Source organism: Pangasianodon hypophthalmus, chromosome 12, assembly GCF_027358585.1.
Source record: "Pangasianodon hypophthalmus isolate fPanHyp1 chromosome 12, fPanHyp1.pri, whole genome shotgun sequence".
Taxonomy (NCBI): Eukaryota; Metazoa; Chordata; class Actinopteri; order Siluriformes; family Pangasiidae; genus Pangasianodon; species Pangasianodon hypophthalmus.
The window spans coordinates 9,983,126-10,005,662 of record NC_069721.1 but is presented as its reverse complement, the minus strand read 5'-3'; the positions used below and the strand labels follow the sequence as shown (position 1 = coordinate 10,005,662).

The 22,537-nt window shown below is 39.0% G+C and overlaps 4 protein-coding genes and 1 non-coding gene across 7 annotated transcripts; 3 read left to right on the top strand and 2 right to left on the bottom strand.

The window, feature by feature from the left end:
* Positions 1-184: 184 nt before the first annotated feature.
* On the top strand, positions 185-5,498 carry LOC113527114 (interferon-induced protein with tetratricopeptide repeats 1-like). Of its 2 annotated transcripts, none has more exons than XM_026914635.3 (2): positions 185-1,525; positions 3,638-5,498. In XM_026914635.3, the coding sequence occupies exons 1-2, from the start codon at positions 1,365-1,367 to the stop codon at positions 4,950-4,952; spliced, it is 1,476 nt and encodes a 491-aa protein (XP_026770436.3). In that variant the 5' UTR covers positions 185-1,364; the 3' UTR covers positions 4,953-5,498. The 2 variants fall into 2 exon arrangements, with proteins under 2 accessions (XP_026770436.3, XP_026770435.3); XM_026914634.3 differs by having other exon boundaries at positions 3,533-5,498.
* Positions 5,499-6,097: 599 nt separating this feature from the next.
* Positions 6,098-10,333, top strand: LOC113527458 (interferon-induced protein with tetratricopeptide repeats 5-like). The gene is given in 3 exon segments (XM_026915285.3): positions 6,098-7,435; positions 7,767-8,563; positions 8,566-10,333. Coding segments are annotated over 3 exon segments (1,422 nt in total). The 5' UTR covers positions 6,098-7,430; the 3' UTR covers positions 9,186-10,333.
* Positions 10,334-10,820: 487 nt separating this feature from the next.
* Positions 10,821-10,902, bottom strand: trnal-aag (transfer RNA leucine (anticodon AAG)). The gene has a single exon. It is a non-coding gene; the product is annotated as a tRNA-Leu (tRNA).
* Positions 10,903-11,282: 380 nt separating this feature from the next.
* Positions 11,283-13,182, top strand: LOC113527459 (interferon-induced protein with tetratricopeptide repeats 5). The gene is made up of 2 exons (XM_026915286.3): positions 11,283-11,440; positions 11,560-13,182. Exons 1-2 carry the CDS (start codon positions 11,436-11,438, stop codon positions 12,899-12,901), a joined length of 1,347 nt encoding a protein of 448 aa, XP_026771087.1. The 5' UTR covers positions 11,283-11,435; the 3' UTR covers positions 12,902-13,182.
* Positions 13,183-13,205: 23 nt separating this feature from the next.
* Positions 13,206-22,224, bottom strand: slc16a12b (solute carrier family 16 member 12b). Of its 2 annotated transcripts, XM_026915284.3 has the most exons (7): positions 21,667-22,224; positions 20,164-20,312; positions 18,408-18,511; positions 16,097-16,240; positions 15,355-15,937; positions 14,350-14,609; positions 13,206-14,113 (listed from the first exon to the last, which is right to left on the bottom strand). In XM_026915284.3, the coding sequence occupies exons 1-7, from the start codon at positions 21,667-21,669 to the stop codon at positions 13,911-13,913; spliced, it is 1,446 nt and encodes a 481-aa protein (XP_026771085.3). In that variant the 5' UTR covers positions 21,670-22,224; the 3' UTR covers positions 13,206-13,910. The 2 variants fall into 2 exon arrangements, with proteins under 2 accessions (XP_026771085.3, XP_026771084.3); XM_026915283.3 differs by lacking the exon at positions 21,667-22,224 and having other exon boundaries at positions 20,164-21,448.
* Between the last annotated feature and the right edge of the window lie 313 nt (positions 22,225-22,537).

Below are 22,537 nucleotides of genomic sequence, written 5' to 3'. Positions count from 1 at the left end.
TTCTCTCTTGCATGACCATTATCAGTGTTTTACACTTAAGCCCACTCTCAAAAGATTTATAAATATATAAATTACAAAAATAATAATCAAAAGATCCACTAACTCTAAGCCTACATATAAGTGTCATTCTCTATATCTTTATTATTGGTCATCTGCATGTTTTCTCATTTCAAAATTTGGCATTAAAAAAAAAAAATTTGTGCATTTGTATTGAATCCTCTGTGACACTAACAAAAATACCCGCTACACATGGATAGGAAGTGACTGAAACAAATACCATACCAAAAAACCATTTGTCTATTATAAGCTTCACAACCCTGCTAGAAAATTCCTACCAGTTTGATCAGCTCTACCTGTTTTTCAGAAGCTGGTAGCCAGTTTGACCAAGCTGGATTTTTTAGCAGGGAAATTCTGCACACCTGCTAAAATGACGTACTGACATCTGTCATCACTGTGTATTAGATTGAACAGTGATATGAAGGAATGTTCAGCATTTTGAGTTCAGCTCAATGGTAAATGATTAATTATTTGTTTTATTTCATCGAGATGTGGGCTAAAGCCTTTTTTTCCCCCCACAAATGCACCCACACACATTAACTCATACTCTTACACAACTCAAAAGGATTTTCACTGTCAAAAACACTCCCATGCACCCTTAAAGCTCTAATGGAAATGTGTGGGCTATAGTTTTTCTCTTATTGTTACAAACTACTACAGCTAGTGTTACACCTTGCTTTTGAAGTAAGATGGAACAACAGCACTTCCTTCAGTTGACCTGAGTTAATATAATAGAAGTTTCAATGACTGCTATTTATAGTGCATAGGTGGGGGGTCAAATTTTTATTCAAAATTTGGCAGACGTAACACTAAAATGTGCATAGTTATAGATGTTGAGACAAGATGCTTTGTTGTTGTTTAACCCTAAAAGTCCACAGTTAGTTAAATCAAAAATAAATAAATAAATAAATAAAAAATGTGTGGTCGGTATGTAAGTACAGTAGGTCTGTCCCAAATGATTAAAATATAAGCTTTATTCAGCACAGATTAGATACAACAGTTTACTCTTCAGTTTGAGCTAATATGAGAAGGCTTAAAGGGTAATGTGACAGCTGCACATGGAGACATGAGTGCACTCAAGGTGTGATACAGGGAAAGTGAACAAGAACACAGTGTTATGTTAAAACAAACTAGGGTTAAGGAAGGCAGCTTTTGCATTTGCTTCTTCAGGCAATATAACACACTCATTTTCTTAATCTTAATTTTCTACGTTTTAAACATCAGTGACAGACTAATAATTGAGACTCAGTGACTTCACTGTTGAAATCCAGGTGTTTATTTTATTATTATTATTATTTTTTTTGCTTATGATCATAAGACATCGAAACAAGTCAGGCAGCATTTGTAAAATACTTTCAGTTTTCATTACTGGACCCATGAGCGGAGAATTAAATAGCTATATCCCTGTCAGTATAGTTTCTCTGTCTGTTTTCAAGTTGCTGTCTATACTGAGATTGACCGCAATGAGGTAAGCACTGTCATTTTTTATCAGGAAAAAAGGGTAGTAAATTGTACCTTTCCTGGTTATTGGGTACCTTCAAGGCTACATTATTTGTACCTTTAGTATGTATCTTTTACCTGGAAAAGTGCATGTAAGGTAACCTAAAGCTACAACATACAAGGAAAGGTATATTTTCATACCCTTTTTTTTCTGTGGGTGTATGGGTTAGAGGGTGGAGGTTTTACAATTCATTCTGGTCACATGTATATGAGTGTGGCTATTGTTGCTTTAGTGCAGAGAGATTTTTCAGTATTGACTTGAAAAAATGGAAGCATGTTTTCAGATTTTAGTAAACTATAATGCCAGTAGTAATTTAAACTAAAAAAATACCAAGAATTAGTACTTTTAAAAAAAAAAATTAAATATTGAGGTTTATTTTTCAATGTAATTTCTGAGGTTAGACCAGGGGACAAGCAATGCTCAACAGAGAAATGCATATAAACCCAAGATTTTTTAACTCACCCTACATCTTTTGTGCTGATAGTCTGTATGTGTCACATAATGCGAATGTAGTTTACCTTTAAAATGATTGAAGGTACATAATTTGACCTTACAGCCATAAAATAATACCTTGTACCTTTAATTAGCTTTTAGAGTAAGATTTTAATAGTACACTTTATGCAACTTTCCAAGCCAAAGATACATATTGAAGGTGCAGAAGATGTAACCTAGAGGGTATCACCCAAGTGACAATGAAATGTACAGAGTTGGGTTTCCCAATAACAATGAATCTTAGTGAATAACAAAAAACTAAAGGAAGGAAGGAAGTACGAGCCTAAGAACAGGTTGTACGTAGTTGTTTGCTGACTCCGCCTGAATCTGGAGTAAAGCCACATGAGTCAATAGTCAAACAATTGATTCACAGTCTGGAGGTAAATTAGATGAATCAGCTACTTAAACAGAAAAAGATAGACAGCAAAAGAAAGAGTGCTACACTGCAAAAAGGGAATGTGTGGTCAATCAGATTTAAGACTAACTACAATATGTAGTTTACATAAGAATATTTTAATTACTCATCAAAATGTGATTTCATTGCTTACACTAAATTTAATTTAAACAAAAAATCTACACTGCTATCATGATTTATGTAGAGTGGGACTGAGTCATATAATTCAAGCTCACAAGGATGTTGCCACTGACTAGTATTAAATTAATTTGACTAAATAATTTGCAGCATTGTAGTGCAGTGGGTAACAATGTTGCCTCACAGCCACAGGGTCCAGGGTTTCATCTTGAGCTCTGGTGATTGCATGGAATTTGGTTTTATTCCAGGAATTTAAATATACATGATCGAATCACACTGAATGCACAAAAACAATGAATTGATGTAAATAAATTCATTCAAGTGAAACCAATATACACACTTGAATCAAGTAAATAAAGAACTTTATTTTTTCACTGTGCAGAACAACTACCAAAGGCAGTACAAAAGCTACACTAAAAAGGTTAATTGAATTTAATTGATTCACAAGAGTACAAATCCACAAATGAAATATTTTACTTCAGCATAAATTCATCGCTTACACTTGTGAATTTAGCTTGTTGGTTCCATGTGAATTGACTTACATGAACACAGTTTTAAGTGTAGTTTCCTTCATTTGTTTTTGTACAGCTAACATGATTGATAAAAATGATGTGTAATCCCACATAGACAGTTACCAGAGCTGAGGTTCGTATGATAAGATACTGACGTAGGTTGGCAGCCATGCTACCCACTAGAAATTATAGAAGATATACTTATATACTTAGTGAATATAATGAATGGGTCAGGTTACTTGTTAATTTAAGAACAAGTTTAGGGAAATGCTCGTTAATCAAAGAACATTCTAAAGAATTCCTTAGCATTAGAATTCCTTAGCATTACGAAGGCATTTTTTTTCTGAGAATATGCATCTGTTTGTCTATTTTAATCAGTTTAATTCATGTAGTTCTCTTCAGAATTAAACAAAGTTTAATTATGACTTTGTCTACCAGTTTGGCTCAAGACACATTTTTCAAAACCAGACTTCTTCAGCTGGAATGCCATTTTACCTGGGATCTGAATAAAAATGATGCAGATCTCACTGATCTTCTGAACAGGCTAGAAGAACAGCTTAACCTGGACATCGGAAGGGAGGCAGGAGCTGCGCGCACACACAGCTGTATGGGATTTGTGAAATTTCTACTAGGCTCCAATACTGAGGCTCTCAGCAACTTTCAGAAATCTGTAGAGCTCACTAAATCTCATGGAAATGACTGTGACAAGCTGCTTGTTGTTGCCTATGGAGGCCTTGCATGGTTATACTATCATATGGGTAATTTTGCAGAGTGTGAAAGCTACCTGAATAAGCTGCGTGAGATTAAAGAGAAACATCCATCTGTCCCGTACGCTGAGGTGCTTGGAGAGCAGGGATGGACCTTCTTTAAATTTTCTCGCAAATATTATGAAAGGGCTAAAGAGTGCTTCAAGAAGGCCCTGGAGCTGGACCCAGATGAGGGTGAATGGGATGCCGGCCTTGCAATTCTCCTGTATCGGACAGAATATACTCTCCAAGATCGTGCAGCTTCAACTGCAGTTGATCAACTTAGACGGGCCATAGCCACTAACCCAGATGATGATGTTCTTAAAGTTCTGCTTGCTCTGAGATTGGCTACTTACAAGAAGTACAGTGAGGCAGAGAGCCTAGTGGAGCAAGCCTTAGAGAGGTCTCCAGAACACCCACATGTGATTCGATATGTTGGGAAGTTTTTCCGGGATAGAGGATCTGTGGACAGGTCCATTGCCCTGCTGAAGAGAGCGTTAGAGAAAGTGTCCAACGCAGCCTTTATACACCATCAGCTGGGGCTCTGCTATAAGAAAAAGATCATGAACCTGAGGCACGCAGGAAGCCACCACACAAGAGGTGCTGAAATTAAGCGAGCTCGAGAGCAGTGCATCTACCACTTGGAGATGGCAACTGAACTGAAGACCGGCTTCATTATGGCTATGAATGATCTCGCCCTTCAGTACGGGGCGAACCGGGATGTGTCGAGAGCAGAAGAAATGTTCCAGCATACATTTCAGACAGCTAAAGAAAAAAATGACAGCTACCAGTCTGTTCACCTCTGTTATGCAGAATTTCAGCAGTACAGTTTGAGATGTGAGCCTGCTGCCATCAAACACTACACTGAATGTCTGAAGATAAATCCAAATACATATCATGGGAATAAAAGTGCTGAAAGTCTGAAGAGGATTGCAAAGAGAAGAATTGAGAACAACTCAGAGGATGGAGAAGCCTTTGGAATACTTGGAATCATTCATAAGGAAAAAGGAGAAAAACAACAAGCCATAGAGTGCTTTGAGAAAGCGCTGAGCTGTGTAGACAATGAAGATTACCTCAGTGATCTTTGTGAACTTAGGCTTTCATTGCAGTAATTTTACCAATATGCAATATGATACACAGCCAATTATTTGCATATTCATGAGATTCAATGGTGATTGTATAGTATCTCTAATAATATATGAACTGTAGATTAAACAGTAATATTAATCTTCCCACACTGAGTAACACAGAGCGCCCTACAAACATGGCTGCCTACTACAACTCCCAGACCACAGAGCTGCCACCGAAGACTACAGCACACAACAACCATCACAAACTCTCTCACATTCACGTTCGCCTTCATTCTGATTGCGTACACCTGGACTCTTTTACACAATCACAGCCACAGTATATAAGGACACTCATTCCACCAGTTCATTGTGAAGTATATGCTCAGTATCATGTACCTCTTGATGCCAAGCCTTACGGTCTCTAGTTCTTTTGTTTATGGTTATGACTATGTTACTGGTTCCTGGTTTTTGTCTCTTGCCCAAGTTGCTCTGTTTGCATGTCATGTTACTCCTGCCTGTTTCCTGACTCTGAATCTGCTCTATGTTTTGGATTTGTTTGCCTGTACTAAAATAAAGAATCTTAACCTGCATGTGTCACTGTCTCTGCTGCTTGATAATGAGATGGCTGCTTGGCTCACTGGTAGTGTTTTATTATTAAAGTTAGTCCTGCACTTTATTGTTGTAAAGCACTTTGAAATGAGAACTCATAGACTGTGTTGATTTTTCCTGAAGAATGAATACAGACATATACTAAATATCATGTTGATACCACAATGAAATGCAGTTCTTTTCTTCTCTTTTTCCCTTTTTATTGTTGTCTTGTTTTGTCTGACATCACTCACACTTCTCAGTGCTTGTTTTCTTAGCGTTGCTTTTCACATTTATAATAATTTGTATTCTTCCTCTTTACCAGACCTTACTTTTTGAAGCATTTAATGACAATAGCAAAGTCTCAGTGGTACTCTTGGGGGAAAAAATTGAGAAATCAGAAAGATTAGAGTATTTCATAGTTTCTTAATAGTGTCAGTGATTCTTTTTTCACATCAATAAATTCCAGTGAAGTGTGAAATGCAGTTTCATGTGCTGTATTTTAATCAGGATATATGTGTGTATATATAGAACATAATTTTTCAGAAATGAAGATTCTCTGAGTGTGGTTTATATCTTAACCAGAAGCAAAAGCCTCACGTAGTAGTACTGGGATTCAAACAAACATACACACACACACAAACACACACACTCTCGCCCTCCCTCTCTTTCTCGCTCTCTGCAGCTCTGCCTAATTGGATAATGTTCCTGTCCGTCTCGATTATCCCCGCTGATGTCATCGCCGTGACAACCAATCCACCTCTGACCCCGCCTATTTAAACCCCGCAGCCATTCATTCAAGCGGAAGGAGTTGTTCTGGCTGTTAAAACCCAAAACCCTGTTGTTCCTCTGTTTTTCTGTGTTCTAGTTACGCTGCCTTACTGTGTTTTGTTCTTGTATGTCAATTGTTCCGTGTTTTCCCCCGCTTTGTTCTAGTCACTTGTTTGTATAGTTAACTTAGTGCTCGTTCCCCTGGTTTGTGTCTCTGTTAGTGTTGGGGAAATGTGGACAGGTAAGTACGTCACGTGACACACATTTGTACAGCGCGTAGGAATTCCGTTTTTTTTGTATTAGACACATTAGGTTAGGAGCGAGCACCACCCTCTGTACTTCTGGTTTGCACAGATAGAGCAGGTAGTTAGCGCGTCCTGGACGCTGAGGATTTATTTTTCTATCTGTTGTTATAGTTAGGTTAGAGGGGTTAAAATAGTTAGCCTTGTTTTGTTCATTTCTTTGCTTTGGTGCCGCTCGCGTCCCTTTTCCCCTTTTGTGTCTTGTTACGTGTTACTGTAAATAATTTGTAAATATTACCACTATCACTTGGCACTACACACTTTTCCACTTGTATATAGATAAATAAATCACCTGGATTGATGTGCACTACTAGTTGGTGGTCCCTGACTACACACACACACACACACACACACACCTGATATTTTTAATAATCAAATAAGTGTTATTCCCCACATACCCCTAGACTAACTGGGGTTGTAACAGGAATATTTTCCTCTTCAGTTTGAGGTAGTATGAGAAGACTTTAATATAATATGGCAGCTGTACATGGAGACATGAGTGACTATAGGGAAAGTGAATGGGAGCACAGTGGGTGGAGAAAATGAAACTAGAGTTAAAGGAAGGCAGCTTCTGCAGGCAATATTAATACATGAGGCACTGTTTTCTTAATTACATTTTAAAAAAATGAAGATTACATGATATGTGAGACTCAGGTACTTCATTTACTATTTCAATTCAGGCGATTACATTGTTGTTTACTTGTGACGTCATGCAAAGATTTGAGGCTGTATTTGAAGCGGAAGTACTTTCGGTTTCCATTCCTGAAGCTATGGGTGGAGAATGAAACAGCTTATATCCGTGTCAGCACAGTCCCTCTGATCTGTTTTCACTTGGTGGTATGTACAGAGACTGACCACGATGAGGTAAGTGCTGTTATTCTGCCTGAACACTAAAAAAATATGGTACTAAACCTTCAAATTCTTTGTCACTGGAGTGTTACCTGTAAGGGTACTTTTTTTTTCACCTTTGGTCTGTATCTATTATATAATATAAATTAATGTTCAAAAAATTAAAGGTAAATAATTTGACCTTAAGAACTACTCTCATACCACTACATATAAGAGAAGAATGCTTTAAACGTACTTTACCGATATAGAAGATTTATATAGTTTTTTTCTGAGAATGTATATCTATTGTTTTACTTTTAATTAGTTTCATTCATGCAAATGACTCAGTTATTTCCTTCTCTACCAGTTCAACACAAGACACATTTTTCAAAACCAGACTTCTTCAGCTGGAATGCCATTTTACCTGGGCTCTGAATAAAAATGATACAGATCTCACTGATCTTCTGAACAGGCTAGAGGAACAGCTTAACCTGGACATCGGAAGGGAGGCAGGAGCTGCGCGCACACACAGCTGTATGGGATTTGTGAAATTTCTACTAGGCTCCAATACTGAGGCTCTCAGCAACTTTCAGAAATCTGCAGAGCTCACTAAATCTCATGGAAATGACTGTGACAAGCTGCTTGTTGTTGCCTATGGAGGCCTTGCGTGGTTATACTATCATATGGGTAATTTTGCAGAGTGTGAAAGCTACCTGAATAAGCTGCGTGAGATTAAAGAAAAACATCCATCTGTCCCGTACGCTGAGGTGCTTGGAGAGCAGGGATGGACCTTCCTTAAATTTTCTCACAGATATTATGAAAAGGCTAAAGAGTGCTTCAAGAAGGCCCTGGAGCTGGACCCAGATGAGGGTGAATGGAATGCCGGCCTTGCCATTGCTCTGTATTGGACAGAATATACTCTCCAAGATCGTGCAGCTTCAACTGCAGTTGATCAACTTAGACGGGCCATAGCCACTAACCCAGATGATGATGTTCTTAAAGTCCTGCTTGCTCTGAGATTGGCTACTTACAAGAAGTACAGTGAGGCAGAGAGCCTAGTGGAGCAAGCCTTAGAGAGGTCTCCAGAACACCCACATGTGATTCGATATGTTGGGAAGTTTTTCCGGAATGGAGGATCTGTGGACAGGTCCATTGCCCTGCTGAAGAGACGTTAGAGAAAGTGTCCAACGCAGCCTTTATACACCATCAGCTGGGGCTCTGCTATAAGAAAAAGATCATGAACCTGAGGCACGCAGGAAGCCACCACACAAGAGGTGCTGAAATTAAGCGAGCTCGAGAGCAGTGCATCTACCACTTGGAGATGGCAACTGAACTGAAGACCGGCTTCACCGTTGCCATGAGTGATCTCGCCCTCCAGTACGGGGCGAACCGGGATGTGTCGAGAGCAGAAGAAATGTTCCAGCGTACATTTCAGAAAGCTAAAGAAAAAAAAGACAGTTACCAGTATATTCATCTCTGTTATGCAGAATTTCAGCAGTACAGTTTGAGATGTGAGCCTGCTGCCATCAAACACTACACTGAATGTCTGAAGATAAATCCAAATACATATCATGGAAATAAAAGTGCTGAAAGTCTGAAGAGGATTGCAAAGAGAAGAATTGAGAACAACCCAGAGGATGGAGAAGCCTTTGGAATACTTGGAATCGTTCATAAGGCAAAAGGAGAAAAACAACAAGCCATAGAGTGCTTTGAGAAAGCGCTGAGCTATGTAGACAATGAAGATTACCTCAGTGATCTTTGTGAACTTAGGCTTTCATTGCAGTAATTTTACCAATATGCAATATGATACACAGCCAATTATTTACATATTCATGAGATTCAATGGTGATTGTATAGTATCTCTAATAATATATGAACTGTGGATCAAACACTAAGACTAATCTTGTAAAGGTTTGAATTTAAGATCATTAGTATAGTATGATATTAGATCATAATTAAATGTAGTAATGGAATAAGATGGCTGCTTTACTCGCCATTAGTGTTACTAAAAGTTTGTTAAATGCTAAAGTCTGTCCTGCATTTTAATTTTGATATCCACTTTCATGTAATTGTAACTAAAGCACTTTGAACTGTTATCTTTCCTGTGGAGCAAATACAGCTGTATAAAACTATATCTAGATGTCTACTAAACACAGCTGTTTACCAAGTTGTACATGGTAATACACTGCACCCTGGTGGCTTAATACAAGACACTTATACAATGCATGTGGGAATGATGAATGTGTTGAAAGTGGGTAAACACACAGACATGATTACTGTGGAAATTAAAGTGAGCAGAACACTTTATCCCTGCTTAGGTAATAAGCATGGTAAAGCCAATAAAATCAGAAGATTTTGGACACACATCAGAAATTAATATGACTAATTAAAGCAGCAGAGTTCTTCTAACAGAACTAAAGCTATTCTAAGAAACCGGAATTAAAAACAAAACCACTGACCTAGATTCTATCTCGATAGCACTCATCATCTACATATATCAGTGACCCACAAACTATATAATATGAGGTAAATTCAGGTAAATCAGGACAGTTAAACTTAACAGCTTTTATTTTTTGTCCTGATAAGTGAAAGTCAAAAGTTATGCTAATACTTGCAATGGAACTGCTTGATAGAAATAGCATAACTTCATTGAGCTGACATTTTATAAAGTGGTGTGATCAGCATCAAGCAGGAAGCTGACCCCAAAATCTTATGTTAGAAAAAGGCCATATGCTTTTCCTTAAATTGTGACTATATTTAACATATTTATGATGGATATAACTTTAGGATGTTTACTGTAACAAAATGAACATAAAGTTAGTTCAAATCATGCACAGATGTTTATAATCTTTTTAAAAAGATGTCTCAAATTACAAAAACCATGTTTGTGGCTCAGGTTAATTGGTACTGTATTAAAATATGATATGTGGAGACAGGAAAAGTGAAGGGGTATAATGTATTTTATACAGACTTTCATTAAAACATTCACCCACACACAGTTAAATTACACACACACACACACACACACACACACACACACACACACACACACGCAAATCAAACCAAACCATGAGTCCCTAACCAGTTGTTATTGTAGATTATCACTAATAATTTTACTATTACTTTTCCATTATTATCTATACTTATATTTATATCTGTATTACTAATTTCTTTTCTTCTCTTTTTCCTTTCCTTTTGTCTTGATTTGTCTTACATTATTTGCACTTCATAGTGTTTGACATTACTTGTGGAAGCATCTAATAACACTACCTCGCTGGTCCTCCAAGAAAAAAAAATCAGAAAGATTACAGTGGTTTTTGAACACATCAGAAATGTCAGTGTGCACAAAGTCTGAAATGCAAGTTTACTGAAGTCCACCTTTTTTTCAGAAATGAGGATGGCCATGTACAAAAGCCTCATTTGGCAGCGGTGGGATTCGAACCCACGCCCCCGAAGAGACTGGAGCCTTAATCCAGCGCCTTAGACCGCTCGGCCACGCTACCATGGAAACAAATGTCTTCTTTTAGGTCTTAAGATATAGATACAAACTAAAAGTATTTAGCGAATTGTTACGAATAAATAGAATAAATGTCGTTTGCCTTTGCTGAAAGCTCGAACAGAGAAAAAACAGACCTAAAACCACAGAATGAAAACGATTTGTGTTTTGTGTGTGTGTGTGTGTGTGTGTATAATGCTGCCCTTTAAACTACCCACTACAAGGAAGTTCGAGTCCGTTGTCATTATAGATTAACCTCATATTTATATGTATTTACATTAGTTTTATTAAGTACAGCTGCACTCCAGTAGTCTCGTCCGTTCCCTACGAAAAGAAGAAATTGCTTGTCTTTTTAAATACACGCCCCTAACCTCCATAAGTTTCGTTTTCGACCGGGAAGCACAATATTACACAATCAAGCCCTTTAATTCTGGACCTGCTTGGGACTGACGTGTTTGTCACTGCCTCCTGTTCCTCCACTTTCTGATTTTCTCAGCCATACAGGAAAACAATTTTCCCGAATCGCGTGAAGAGATCACAATGAGGTAGGCATTAAAAAAAATAAAAAATAGTAGGCTTGAGTCTGCGAGGTGGCATGTGGGTCAGAATGAGTCATAGCTACATTACGGTAATTTTATTAAGCGGTTATTCTGTTGTGTTACAGTTTAACAGAAGCCACACATCTCGAAGCTGAACTGCACAAACTCGAATGTCACTTCACCTGGGAGCTGAAAAAAGAAGAGCTAGATCTCACAGATCTGTTGAACAGGCTGGAACAGCATGCTGAGTTTAAGCTTGGGGGGGAAGCAGGACTTGCGCAGACATACAACTCTCTGGGATTTGTGAAGTACCTTCTAGGGTCTCCTGAAGACGCACTTGTCTTCCTGCAGAAGTGTGTAGATCTCATTAGAGAGGTCCGGGAGAGTGATTGTGACAAGTGGCTCATAGTGCCCTATGGGAATCTGGCCTGGCTACAGTACCACATGAGATGCTTTAGTGAATGTGAGAGTTACCTGGAGAAGATCAGAAGCATTGCGCAGAAATTCCCTGATTCTGCTTTGGGTCTTCATCATGAAGTGCTTGGAGAAAAGGCTTGGGCCTTCTTCAAATTCTCCCGCAAGTACTACACCCAGGCTAAAGAGTGCTTTGAGAAGGCTTTGGAGCTAGAGCCCATGGATGCTCAGTGGAATTGTGGTTATGCTTTTGTACTCCACAGAACAGAAACACAGAGCTCCAGTGTAACCGACTCGCCAACAATCAAGCAACTGCGGCGGGCCATAGACACAAATCCAGATAATGATGAGCTTAAAGCTATTCTAGCAGTAAGGCTTGCTCAATCCATGGAGTATGATGAAGGGGAGAGATTGGTGGAAGAAGCTCTGGAGGGTTCTCCAAACGCTCCTAATGTCATTCGATATGTGGGTAAATTTTTGAGGACCTATGGCTCTGTGGAGAGGTCCATCGCCCTGCTAAAAAGAGCTTTAGAGAAGTCATCCACATCAGCTTTCATACACCATCAGCTAGCTCTCTGCTACAAGAGAAAAACAACTGTTCTGCAACGTGAAGGAAGTCAAAACTCCCCTTGTGCTGGTGCTGAGATTCGGAGGAGTCGCAGTCAATGCATTTATCATTTAGACAAGGCCACCGAGCTGAAGCCTGGCTTTATTTTAGCTATGACTGAGCTGGCAGCTCAATACAGCGAGGATGGGAAACTTGATCGTGCAGAAGAGCTGTTTCAGCAAACTCTGCAGGTAGCTAAAGAGAAAAATGAGGGCCTACAACAAGTGTATTTCCATTATGGGCAGTTTCAGCAGTACAGAATGAGATCCCTACCCGAGGCCATCATTTATTATATGGAATGTCTGAAGATAGACGAAAACACAATAGATGGGAAGAGAAGTGCTAAACATCTGAACAAAATTAATGATAGACGTTCATCTAAAAGCCCTGGGAGTGGAAGAACCCAGAACTCTGTAAGGAAAGGTGGGAGAAATGCAGGGCCATAGAGTGCTGAGAAAATTCTGCAAAATACAAGCATTTATGAATATCTTAATATTCTGTTTGTGTCTTTGTAACAGTGTAACTGCATTCTACTATCTTGACTCTCACTATCATTCTGAGTCGCATCATTCACCAATAATTTCTGTACACTTTGCTTAATTAAAACAGAGTTAAACAAAAAAAAGCAACAGTAATTTTTCTTGTTTAACAGACACGTTTAAAGCTGGGCAGTATTAAACATGTACACTTTATTACTTTAACAAAAATAAATGTTCATTCAAGATAACAGCATCGGATCAGTACAGAAGATTTATTTCACTGAGCTAATCTTTTATTAATCATAATTTAGTTTAATACATGTTTATTGTAAAATACACTGTAACTCTTTCTTTGTTCATAAAATAAAGATGATATGTAAAACTAGCTTATAAAAAGTCTCACTAAACACTATTTAATCTGTCATTGTACTCGATATAAACATTGTGTGCCAACATGGCAGCTTCCAACAATCATTCAAGCTTGTAGACTGTAGTTAATTCAGCACTGCCCTCTTGTGGCACTCATTTCTTTTCCAAGCTGATTTATGTTACCAAAATCCTGGTCTTCCCTACTTAAAGAAAAATCATGAAGCTGATAAAATCTTGCACAATTCTGTTCATAAGAAAATAGATATTTCTTTGTACCAGAGTACATTAATACTAGTGTAAAACGGAACAAACACATTCTCAAGTTATATGACACTTTTGGACAAACACTTTATAAAAAACTCGATGCAATATGCACCAACTCTAACGCAACTTTTCTGTTTCTAGCTTTTCATTTACAGCTTAACAATGAAATGCTTTTCAACAGGAAGTTAGCCAGATAGAAAAGGCACACTAATGGGATTTGAGACTGTGGAAATGTGCTGGTAATGGTACAAATGTTTTTTCCCCCACCGACTACTGAAGTTCATGTACCTGCATTTTGTACAAAAATAAAAGATAACAGATCGTATCAATGATAGGTCCAACACTATAAGATTTTTGCAGTATAAAACTCTGCTTGTTTGGCTTCACATGTTTCTGCTGTGGAGACTTTGCTTAGTGAGTTCCTCTGAATTCTCTGGCAGTGGCGAACCACAGTGATGGTGCACAGCAGGAGAGCACTGGAGATGAGCGCAAAGCCACTGAGGAAGAACGTCGCAGTGTAGGTGCCCGTGGTGTCCACCAACCAGCCTGAGCAAAATAAGAATCAAACATCAACCCTATTAGTACAAATTCAGGCCAAAATCTTAATTCAATAACAATAATATAATTTCAACCTGATGTTTCTTCATCATCTGCTCCAGTGTTGTTTGTGTCTACTACTGTGGCACTTATTTTCCAGTAAAACAGTACCAATGGGACAAATTCAGAACAGCTAATGGTTTAAAAAAAGAAAGTATATGTAATGCGTGTAAGTAAACACTCACCTCCAATAGGGGGGCTAAGCAGGTATGGAATAGCGTGCAGGAAGTACACAACACCAAGTGCAGACGACAGGCATGCTGTCCCCACTACATCTGATGTCACCACAGGAATAAGGGCCACATAAGCACCATCGAAATAGCCATAGAGCACTGAGAAGGGCACCAACAGGGCGAATGTACGCAGGAGAGGGATGAGGAAGCAGCAGAGACCCTCCATACCCACAGCAGCCATGTAACAAATGCTCCTATACTTCTTCAGGCACCTGCATAGGATGGAAGAGGATGATATAAATATAATGTACACTCATCATTGATTTTCTGCCTACAATTAGTGACTAATGTCTATGAAAGTTTTCAATCAGGTTATTTTGAAAGATCAGTTGGAAATTTGGAATTTACCCACAACTTTTTGAACTGGAAAAGCCTCTCAGATAAGTGGAAAAATATCATCAATGATATGTCAGAAATCCCTGGACTACGCTTACAACTAGACCTCACTGACCTGTCTATCTGTCAATTGAGACTAATGACACAAGTACAGACACTGTAATCCACTTCTAAGGCAAGATGTATTTTTTTTAATTAAAAGGAATTAGTTGTAATGGCTAATAAGAAAAAGACACTTTAATTGTGTGGTGCTCTGGGAAAACCCATGAGAAGTAACTGAGGCCAAAAAGGCACCTTTATCATACTTTGAGAAACTTTAAGAAATCATAATATATTTTACCAAAATTACACAGAAATGTTTTTATTTACTTTTTAAACTTGCTTAGGCTTTCCTGCATAGATCGTGTTGGGTAAGAAGTCAGTTTAATAAATGTGGTGGTAAAAACAGTTATTCTGCTTAAAGATGAAAATGAATGTCAGGCTTTGATCACGTTGTTGTATAGCAAAATGGACATAAGCCAATTGAGTTTATATATACGAACATGTGAATGGATTGCCCAGGCTGCCACACAATTAATGTTTTATCAGCATTAAACTGTGCAAGCATCCACTGTAGTTCACCTTCTGTCTGTGAGCCAGCCGAAGGTAATGTTGCCCACAATGTCAATAACGCCTAAAATAGACATAAGAAAGGCAGCATGGTAGTGACTGACACCCACGTCTAGTGCGTAGGGCACCAAGTAAACAAACGGCAGGCTGCAGCCACTGGCCAGGAACAGGAAGGACCCTGCCAAGACCAGGAAGTCGGGCATAAGCAGGAAATGGTAGTCCTGCATGAAGTGCATGCAGCGCTGCTTGCTGTTTTTCTGCTCTTGGCTGTTTGTCTCTTTCTGATCAGATGTCAGAGGTGTTGAACTGTATCCACTCTCAGAGTCCACTGGCAGGGGGAAGGCTTCCTCTTCTTTGAGAGTGATAGGCCTTAGCAGAGCTCCACACACACACAGGTTGGCCACCAAGCCTCCCAGGATAAGCAGAGCACCGCGCCAAGAGTAGTGTTCAATCAGTAGCTGCACCACAGGGGCCAGCACGAACGTGCCGATGCCGCTGCCAGACATAGCTATGCCGTAAGCCAAAGCCTTCCTCTCGCAGAAATAAACGCCAACCATAGCGATAGCTGGTGTGTAACAGAGAGCAAAGCCAAGTCCTGCAAAGAAAAGCAAGGCTTTCCCTGTAACAACAGCCAACCATTTATAACATTATCTATATTATAGTATATAATATATACTATATTCTTCTTTGCTTGGGCTTCAATAACGAAATAGTCTTTCAAATTAGCTGAGACTGAATGATCTGGGTGCCTTACCAGTTAAGACACCTAGAGAGAGGTAGAGGTACTCTAAACTGGTGGCAAAAGAGCTAAGCACCATTCCAATAGAGGCCAGGAATCCTCCAAGTATCACAGCGACACGACACGAGAGCTGATTCCCAATCAGGCTGCCCAGAGGAGCTGCCATTGGAACAAAAATAGTCAAATAACAAAGCAAAGCATTAATAAAGCCAAACAGAGCATCAAAGATAATCTTGTGTTTTTGTTAACTGCAATTTGCATGGTGAGAATTAATATATTTTTTAATTAGCCTATACAGTTGAGGCCAAAAGTTTACATACACCTAGGACATTCAAACATTTCAAATTTTAAAATAATAGTTAAGAGACAGATTCAGCTCAATTTTTATTTACTATTTTGGATTTTCAATGGGTCAAAAGTTTACATACACTTTGTTAGTTTTTGGAGGCATTGCTTTTTAATTGCTTGAACTTGAATCAAAAGCTTTGGGTAACCTTCCACAAAATTCTCACAATATCTTTGCCCATTCCTCCTGACTGAAATGGTGTAACTCAGTCAGGCTTGTGGGCCTCCTTGCTCAGTCTTTTTTTCAGTTTCAGTCCGTGTTTAGTTTTACCTTTCTGGCTGATGATAACCCTCCTTCCTCATTATGCCATCTGTTTTCTGAAGTGCACCAGTCCCTTTTCCAGCAAAACACCCCCACACCACGATGCTGCCACCACCATGCTTCAACGCTTGGGATGGTGTTCTTCGGCTTAAAAGCTTCACCCTTTTTCCTCCATACATAGCTTGGATCATCGTGGACAAACGGTTCAATTTTTGTGTCATCTGACCAAAGAACACTCCTCCAAAAGGCTGGTGATAACCTGCAAACTTCACTCTGACCTTTCTGCAGGTCTTAGAGTTGCAAAACAGCCTTTCAGGTCAATGCTTTGTAGGACTCTTGATGGTGGATGTACATACTTGTTATCTGATGCCTCCAATGTCCAGACTGCATAAAGAGACAGTCAAACTGGTGTATGTAAAATTTTGACCCACAAAGTAGATGCCTTAATTGACTCGCCAAACGAAATGTATGATAACACAAAATGCGTGGAGTTGTGAAAATCTGAGATTGAATATCTTTAGCCTAGATATGTGCAAACTTTCAGGCTCAACTGTATGTAGTAGCGTGGTAAAACTACTACTGTATGTAGTAGTGTGTTTGCCAGAATTCGCTCCAGCTGAATTCTGGGAAACAGTCAAAATGGTGAAAAATCAGGTTTTGACCAGAATTTTGTTTTGTTGTTTATAAAATATTTTGTAAATGTATATGTAAATATATTTCACCAAAATAATGTAGATATTTTTATTGCTATTTATGTACTTTTTAATCTTGATTTGGCTGTGCTGTGGTAGAAACACCCAATCTGCCTAAAGATGTCTAAAACCTTGCCAGCTAAGTGTGATTTCCTCACACAGTGAATGTTATGCTTTCATCAGTTTTCACTTAGCCATTGTGCCACAGTGAATTGAGATGAAATCTTTAAAGGCAATTTTCATTTTGGGGGTCACCAGACTTTAAAATGCTATAACCTTTCTTCTAGTTGAAACACATGCAAAAGGCCTTTCCCAGGCTGCCACACAAATTACTTTATATTAACTGCAAAGCTTGCAGGTTTTTCAACTCACTGAACTTGCTTGGATTTTAGCCAGCAAAAGCTATGCTATCAGTTTGCTGATAAGAATATTACCATGTCAGCTAATGTCAGCAAAAAAAAGAATTTATGTTAATAAGTCAACAGCATTGATTACGGCTATTCACTTTTTATTTTTGGAAGCATTCAGTCCCCTACAAATGCTAGGTGTTGTGACAGCAGACATAAGTGAATAGAACCAAAACAAAAAGACCTGCTGTTTTAGGTCAAGCTGTGTCTTGCTAACTTTCAAGAGAGAGAGGGGGTTGAGCCTCCCATGGTCTTTCATTCTTTCTATTGTCTTATTCAAATGAAAGCCACACACAGTAATGGGTTTTCTTCTCTTGCACATGTATGCAAGAGAATGACACAACTGGGTATGTTTAAGGTATGCAAAATAAGCTCAACATGATAACATCATGATAATATCACATCCAAGGAGAAATAATTAACAGCTAAATATGGTGAACAACAAACCAGAGAAATACATTTGTCTGCTTCATGAGTTGAATGAGAATGAAAGAACAGGCTCAATTGGTCTCAGACAAAAGAAAGACATTTTAACATTTCTATATAGAGGGCCAGATTGCTCTTATTCTTTTGAAAAGGCTATAGTGCAATAAAGGAAATGCAAAAAAAATATCACATACCACACAGCATGGTGGTGCAGTCTACTAACGAGTGGATCCATGCTGTCCCAGAGTAATCACGTGCAAAATGCATTTGAAATTCGACAAAAAAGATGGAGATGCATCTAGAAAAGATGAAAAAAAAAATAGTTACAAGTCTAATATAAGCAATAAAAGTCAAAGCATGTGATACTCCCTGATTACTGCCCTATTCACCTTAAACCATCCCATTCAGTAATTACTGAGAATCACTTTCTATCAAATGAGAGGAGACGCTGAATTCTGCAATTATTGCTGCTTAGCTGGACAGTAAGAAGTTGAGCTTTTGAGTCCTAGGGGGGCTTTTGAGTTGGAGAGCTGGAAAAAGGGCTAATGAGGCACAAGCCTCACCACAGCCTGCCTGCACCTGAACAAACACGGTGAAAGCACCAGGCAGGAGACCGAGGTCAAATCACCGAGAGTGAATATGACAGCCAGTGACTCTCACATACTCAATCATTGGCCAAAAAACACACATGCAAAGCTAGCCAGGGGCCATCAGAGGGAAAGATGTCTTTCATTCTACTGCTCAGACCGGTTAGAGCCAGCCAGATTAGGGCCAAGTGTCTCTTCAGGTTCTAATCCACACCCGTCTGCACATGCAAAGCTGGCTAAAAGTAAAAAAAAATGAGAAAAAAACCCATAAAAGTGCTCTTTCACCTCTAAGGAGACTTTCACCAAGGAATCATTTGATACCTTGGTGGTTTATTACCACATATCTCTGGTATCTCTGTATAGGGTGAGAGTTCCATGACAGTTCTTGTTATATTTATTTATTCATTTTCATTTTTAAAAATTTTGTATACCTATATATATATTTTTCTCTTTCCACATTTAAAGTTTTTAAAAATTGACTGACACATTTCTAAAGGTGAGAGAAACCATGAGACTAGTTTTCTGTTATTAAGCTGCTCCTCCCATCTGCTTTGCACTATAATGAAACAACCTGCTATTTCTCAACCACACCTTTCTTAACCTGCAAACCAGGGACATCATAGACAAGTTCTGCAAGATGAAAAACCGCAGAGAACAGCAAGTTCCGGCTACAGTTCATCAGTCAGCGGGTAATTACACAATCGCTGAGAAGTAGCTAATGAACTACAGTATGTAGTTACCCCACCATTAATTGTTTCACGCAGTATCACAGACAGGAGACACGGCATAGATAACAACACTTTAACAACTTTAAATTTCTCAATATAGGGCACCAAACACAAGGTGTTTACAATATACAATATCTGACTTTACTCAAACAAAACACTAAGTAACGTTAAGTTAAGTGTTAAGTAAACAAAGTGTTAATTATAGTGGACAGTGAACTATTACCAGTAAAACCAGTATGACCGCTGTGGCCCCTTGTTTGACAGTTTGCCAAGTTGTTTACCCACGTCGCAAATGTAACCTGAACTGGCCATGACAGAAACCCCACATACCTCCTGTGCTCAGTTTATTTTCAAGAATTCTCACTGTGGAGTGAACTAAATATAGTGTTCTGCATGGTATCTGCTGCTTCCATGTCTAAGCTTGAGCACAGAATAACTACATATGAAAACAGACACTCTGCCTCAACAGAAAATAACACTTAGAATTATTCATATACTGTGTTTGTCATTGCATGCAGTTTCAGTCTCAATAGTAAGAAAGTTTAGAGAATTCACAGACAATGCTGTGATGGTATTTAAAAATGGCACAATAACACAACAGCAAGCCATAGCGATGTGATCCAGGCTGGTTTTACCTTGTTACTGCACGAGTGCAGACAGTGACCATGAAACACCCGGCCACGATCATCCAGCCCCAGCCGCCATCTGGAGGAAGCACTCCTGCTGTCTTCTTTCTCTTCTTTTCCTGAGCCATGGAAGCTGCACCCACCTCCACTTCTTGCTCCTTAACACCAAGTCCAAAACACATGCATACATACACCCACACACAACACACACAAGAAACTTTCACACCCTGCCTTGAACACACTCTTGCAGTCTTTGAAGGTGTGTGAAACGTGCAGTAACTCCACTGAGCACAGGATGTCACTAAGAGAAGAACGACTGGAAATAAGTGACGAGGTCAGCTACAATGATTAACAGACACAGTGTCACATCTAGCCTATAGCCCTGGGACATCCTAGAGAAATGGCTGCAGTGGCGCCCAGTAAAGCGTCCTTGCTTTCTCAGCATGTGGACTGCACTAATGATTCACAGCTGGCCAGAGAAAGGTGACATGTTTTCTCATGACGTACGTTTATGCACGCAGGGATCATGCTAACTCAGGAGTTGCCATATTAACTCAGGAACCTGCTGTCTGCCCCAGCAACCCTCCTAACCCTGCTGAAAGACTGGTGCATGTTTGGACATGCTTTTCCTGGAACGACACTTTCAGTGGCTCTCAGTTTCCCTTTACCCACCTCCACCTCGAACTCGACCACAAGTATCTGCTAGATAACACATGGATAATCAATTCTAATGATTTGTACACAAAGGCTAGGATATTACAGACAGCAGACATCAGCAAAAATGAACTTACCCTCACACTTGGGTCAAATTTATTGCCCATTGTTCCATATACACAACTTTAACAAAATGAAATATCTGGTTTTATTCATGACTGGGTTGACATTCTTGTGTTCCTATTGTGTAAATATGAGCAGAAATTTGTAAAATTGTTTGTCTGGTTGAACCAAGCTTTAAATTTTTTTAAATCTGACTTGCATGAACTTTTCGATACTCTTTCAATTCTTTCTTAATTCCACAACAGCAGTATTTTAGGCCTAATTAGTTATAGGAAATGTAATGTGTACATGGCTGAAATTTCTATGTAAGGTTCTGAATGACATGCAGGGCAGGCTAATAGTGTGCACTTGCAATGTACTCACACAGCACAGTATATTATAGTATAGTAGGTTTTTGATGGTCAGCACTATATATCCTCTATCCACTTGTCCACTAAAAATGAGTCTCCTTTTTGTTAGGAAATTAACAAACATTTTGGACAAAATTATGGACATACTTTCAGGCTGTCTTCGCAGAAAATTAGCCTAGCTTACTGTAATTTGGTATATATACATATATACATATATATATATATATATATATAAAATGCCAAATTACGTGTGGCAACAGACTGCTGGCTTGAAGTGAGACTGCAACAGCCTTTTTTTCTTTTTTTGTTAAATAACATTTGTTTCTTTGAGGATTGGTCAGATTTACAGTGAAACACAATGAAAACAAAAGGTGATGGTGCTTACCATTGCGGCAGCCAGCAGCCTCGTGCACTTAAACAGTGCGCTGATTCCTCATGGGCCTCCACAACACAAACCGCTCTACACTAACCAAACTCAAAGCTATAAACAAGTTAAACATTGTGTAACTTTTGAGTTGCCCCCATCATCTTATCGCAGTGGAAAAGTTTCCTCCGGCGCCCGAGTCTGCAGCAGCGGAATCATGCTGCTCTGTACAGGAGACTCCACTGAGCATGCTGTGGGACGGATGTGGACCTCCAGCACTCAAGCTCGCGCGTTTCCCGGGCTACTTCCCAACCTGCATACTAGCATACTAAAGAGTATGTATAAAAACCAGTACGACACCACAAGCGCTCACTGCTGGGAGCGCACTGTGTCAGCATACTGTACTGTACGCTAGTATACACCTCTGGGCACAGTTCCTCTGTCTAATGTATAATATGTATAATATCCACTGTGTATATTTATAACGAGTGAATAGTTATTCATTATTTGAACTTTTTTTAAAAATTGTGTAGCTATTCACACACACACACACACACACACACATCACTGCCATTAAATGAGAACATGCTGAAGAACTTTTCACCCATTTATCACATTTAATAAGTATTCACAAGGTTTGTTGACAACAGAGAAAATCTGAAGAATAAATGGAAAAAAAAAAAATCAAAAGAGCTTTGTGAGAACACGAATTTTTAGAGCAGGTTGGAATTAGCTGTTCATTCCACATGGGGCATAAATAAAGTCCTGGCCCCCTCTAGAACTTGTAAACACAGTCCACACACTGCCAGATCAGAGTGACAACACTGAAGGGGAGATTACACACATGGTAATATACTGCCTTTTAACTGATAAGGTATGTGCCATACAGCTG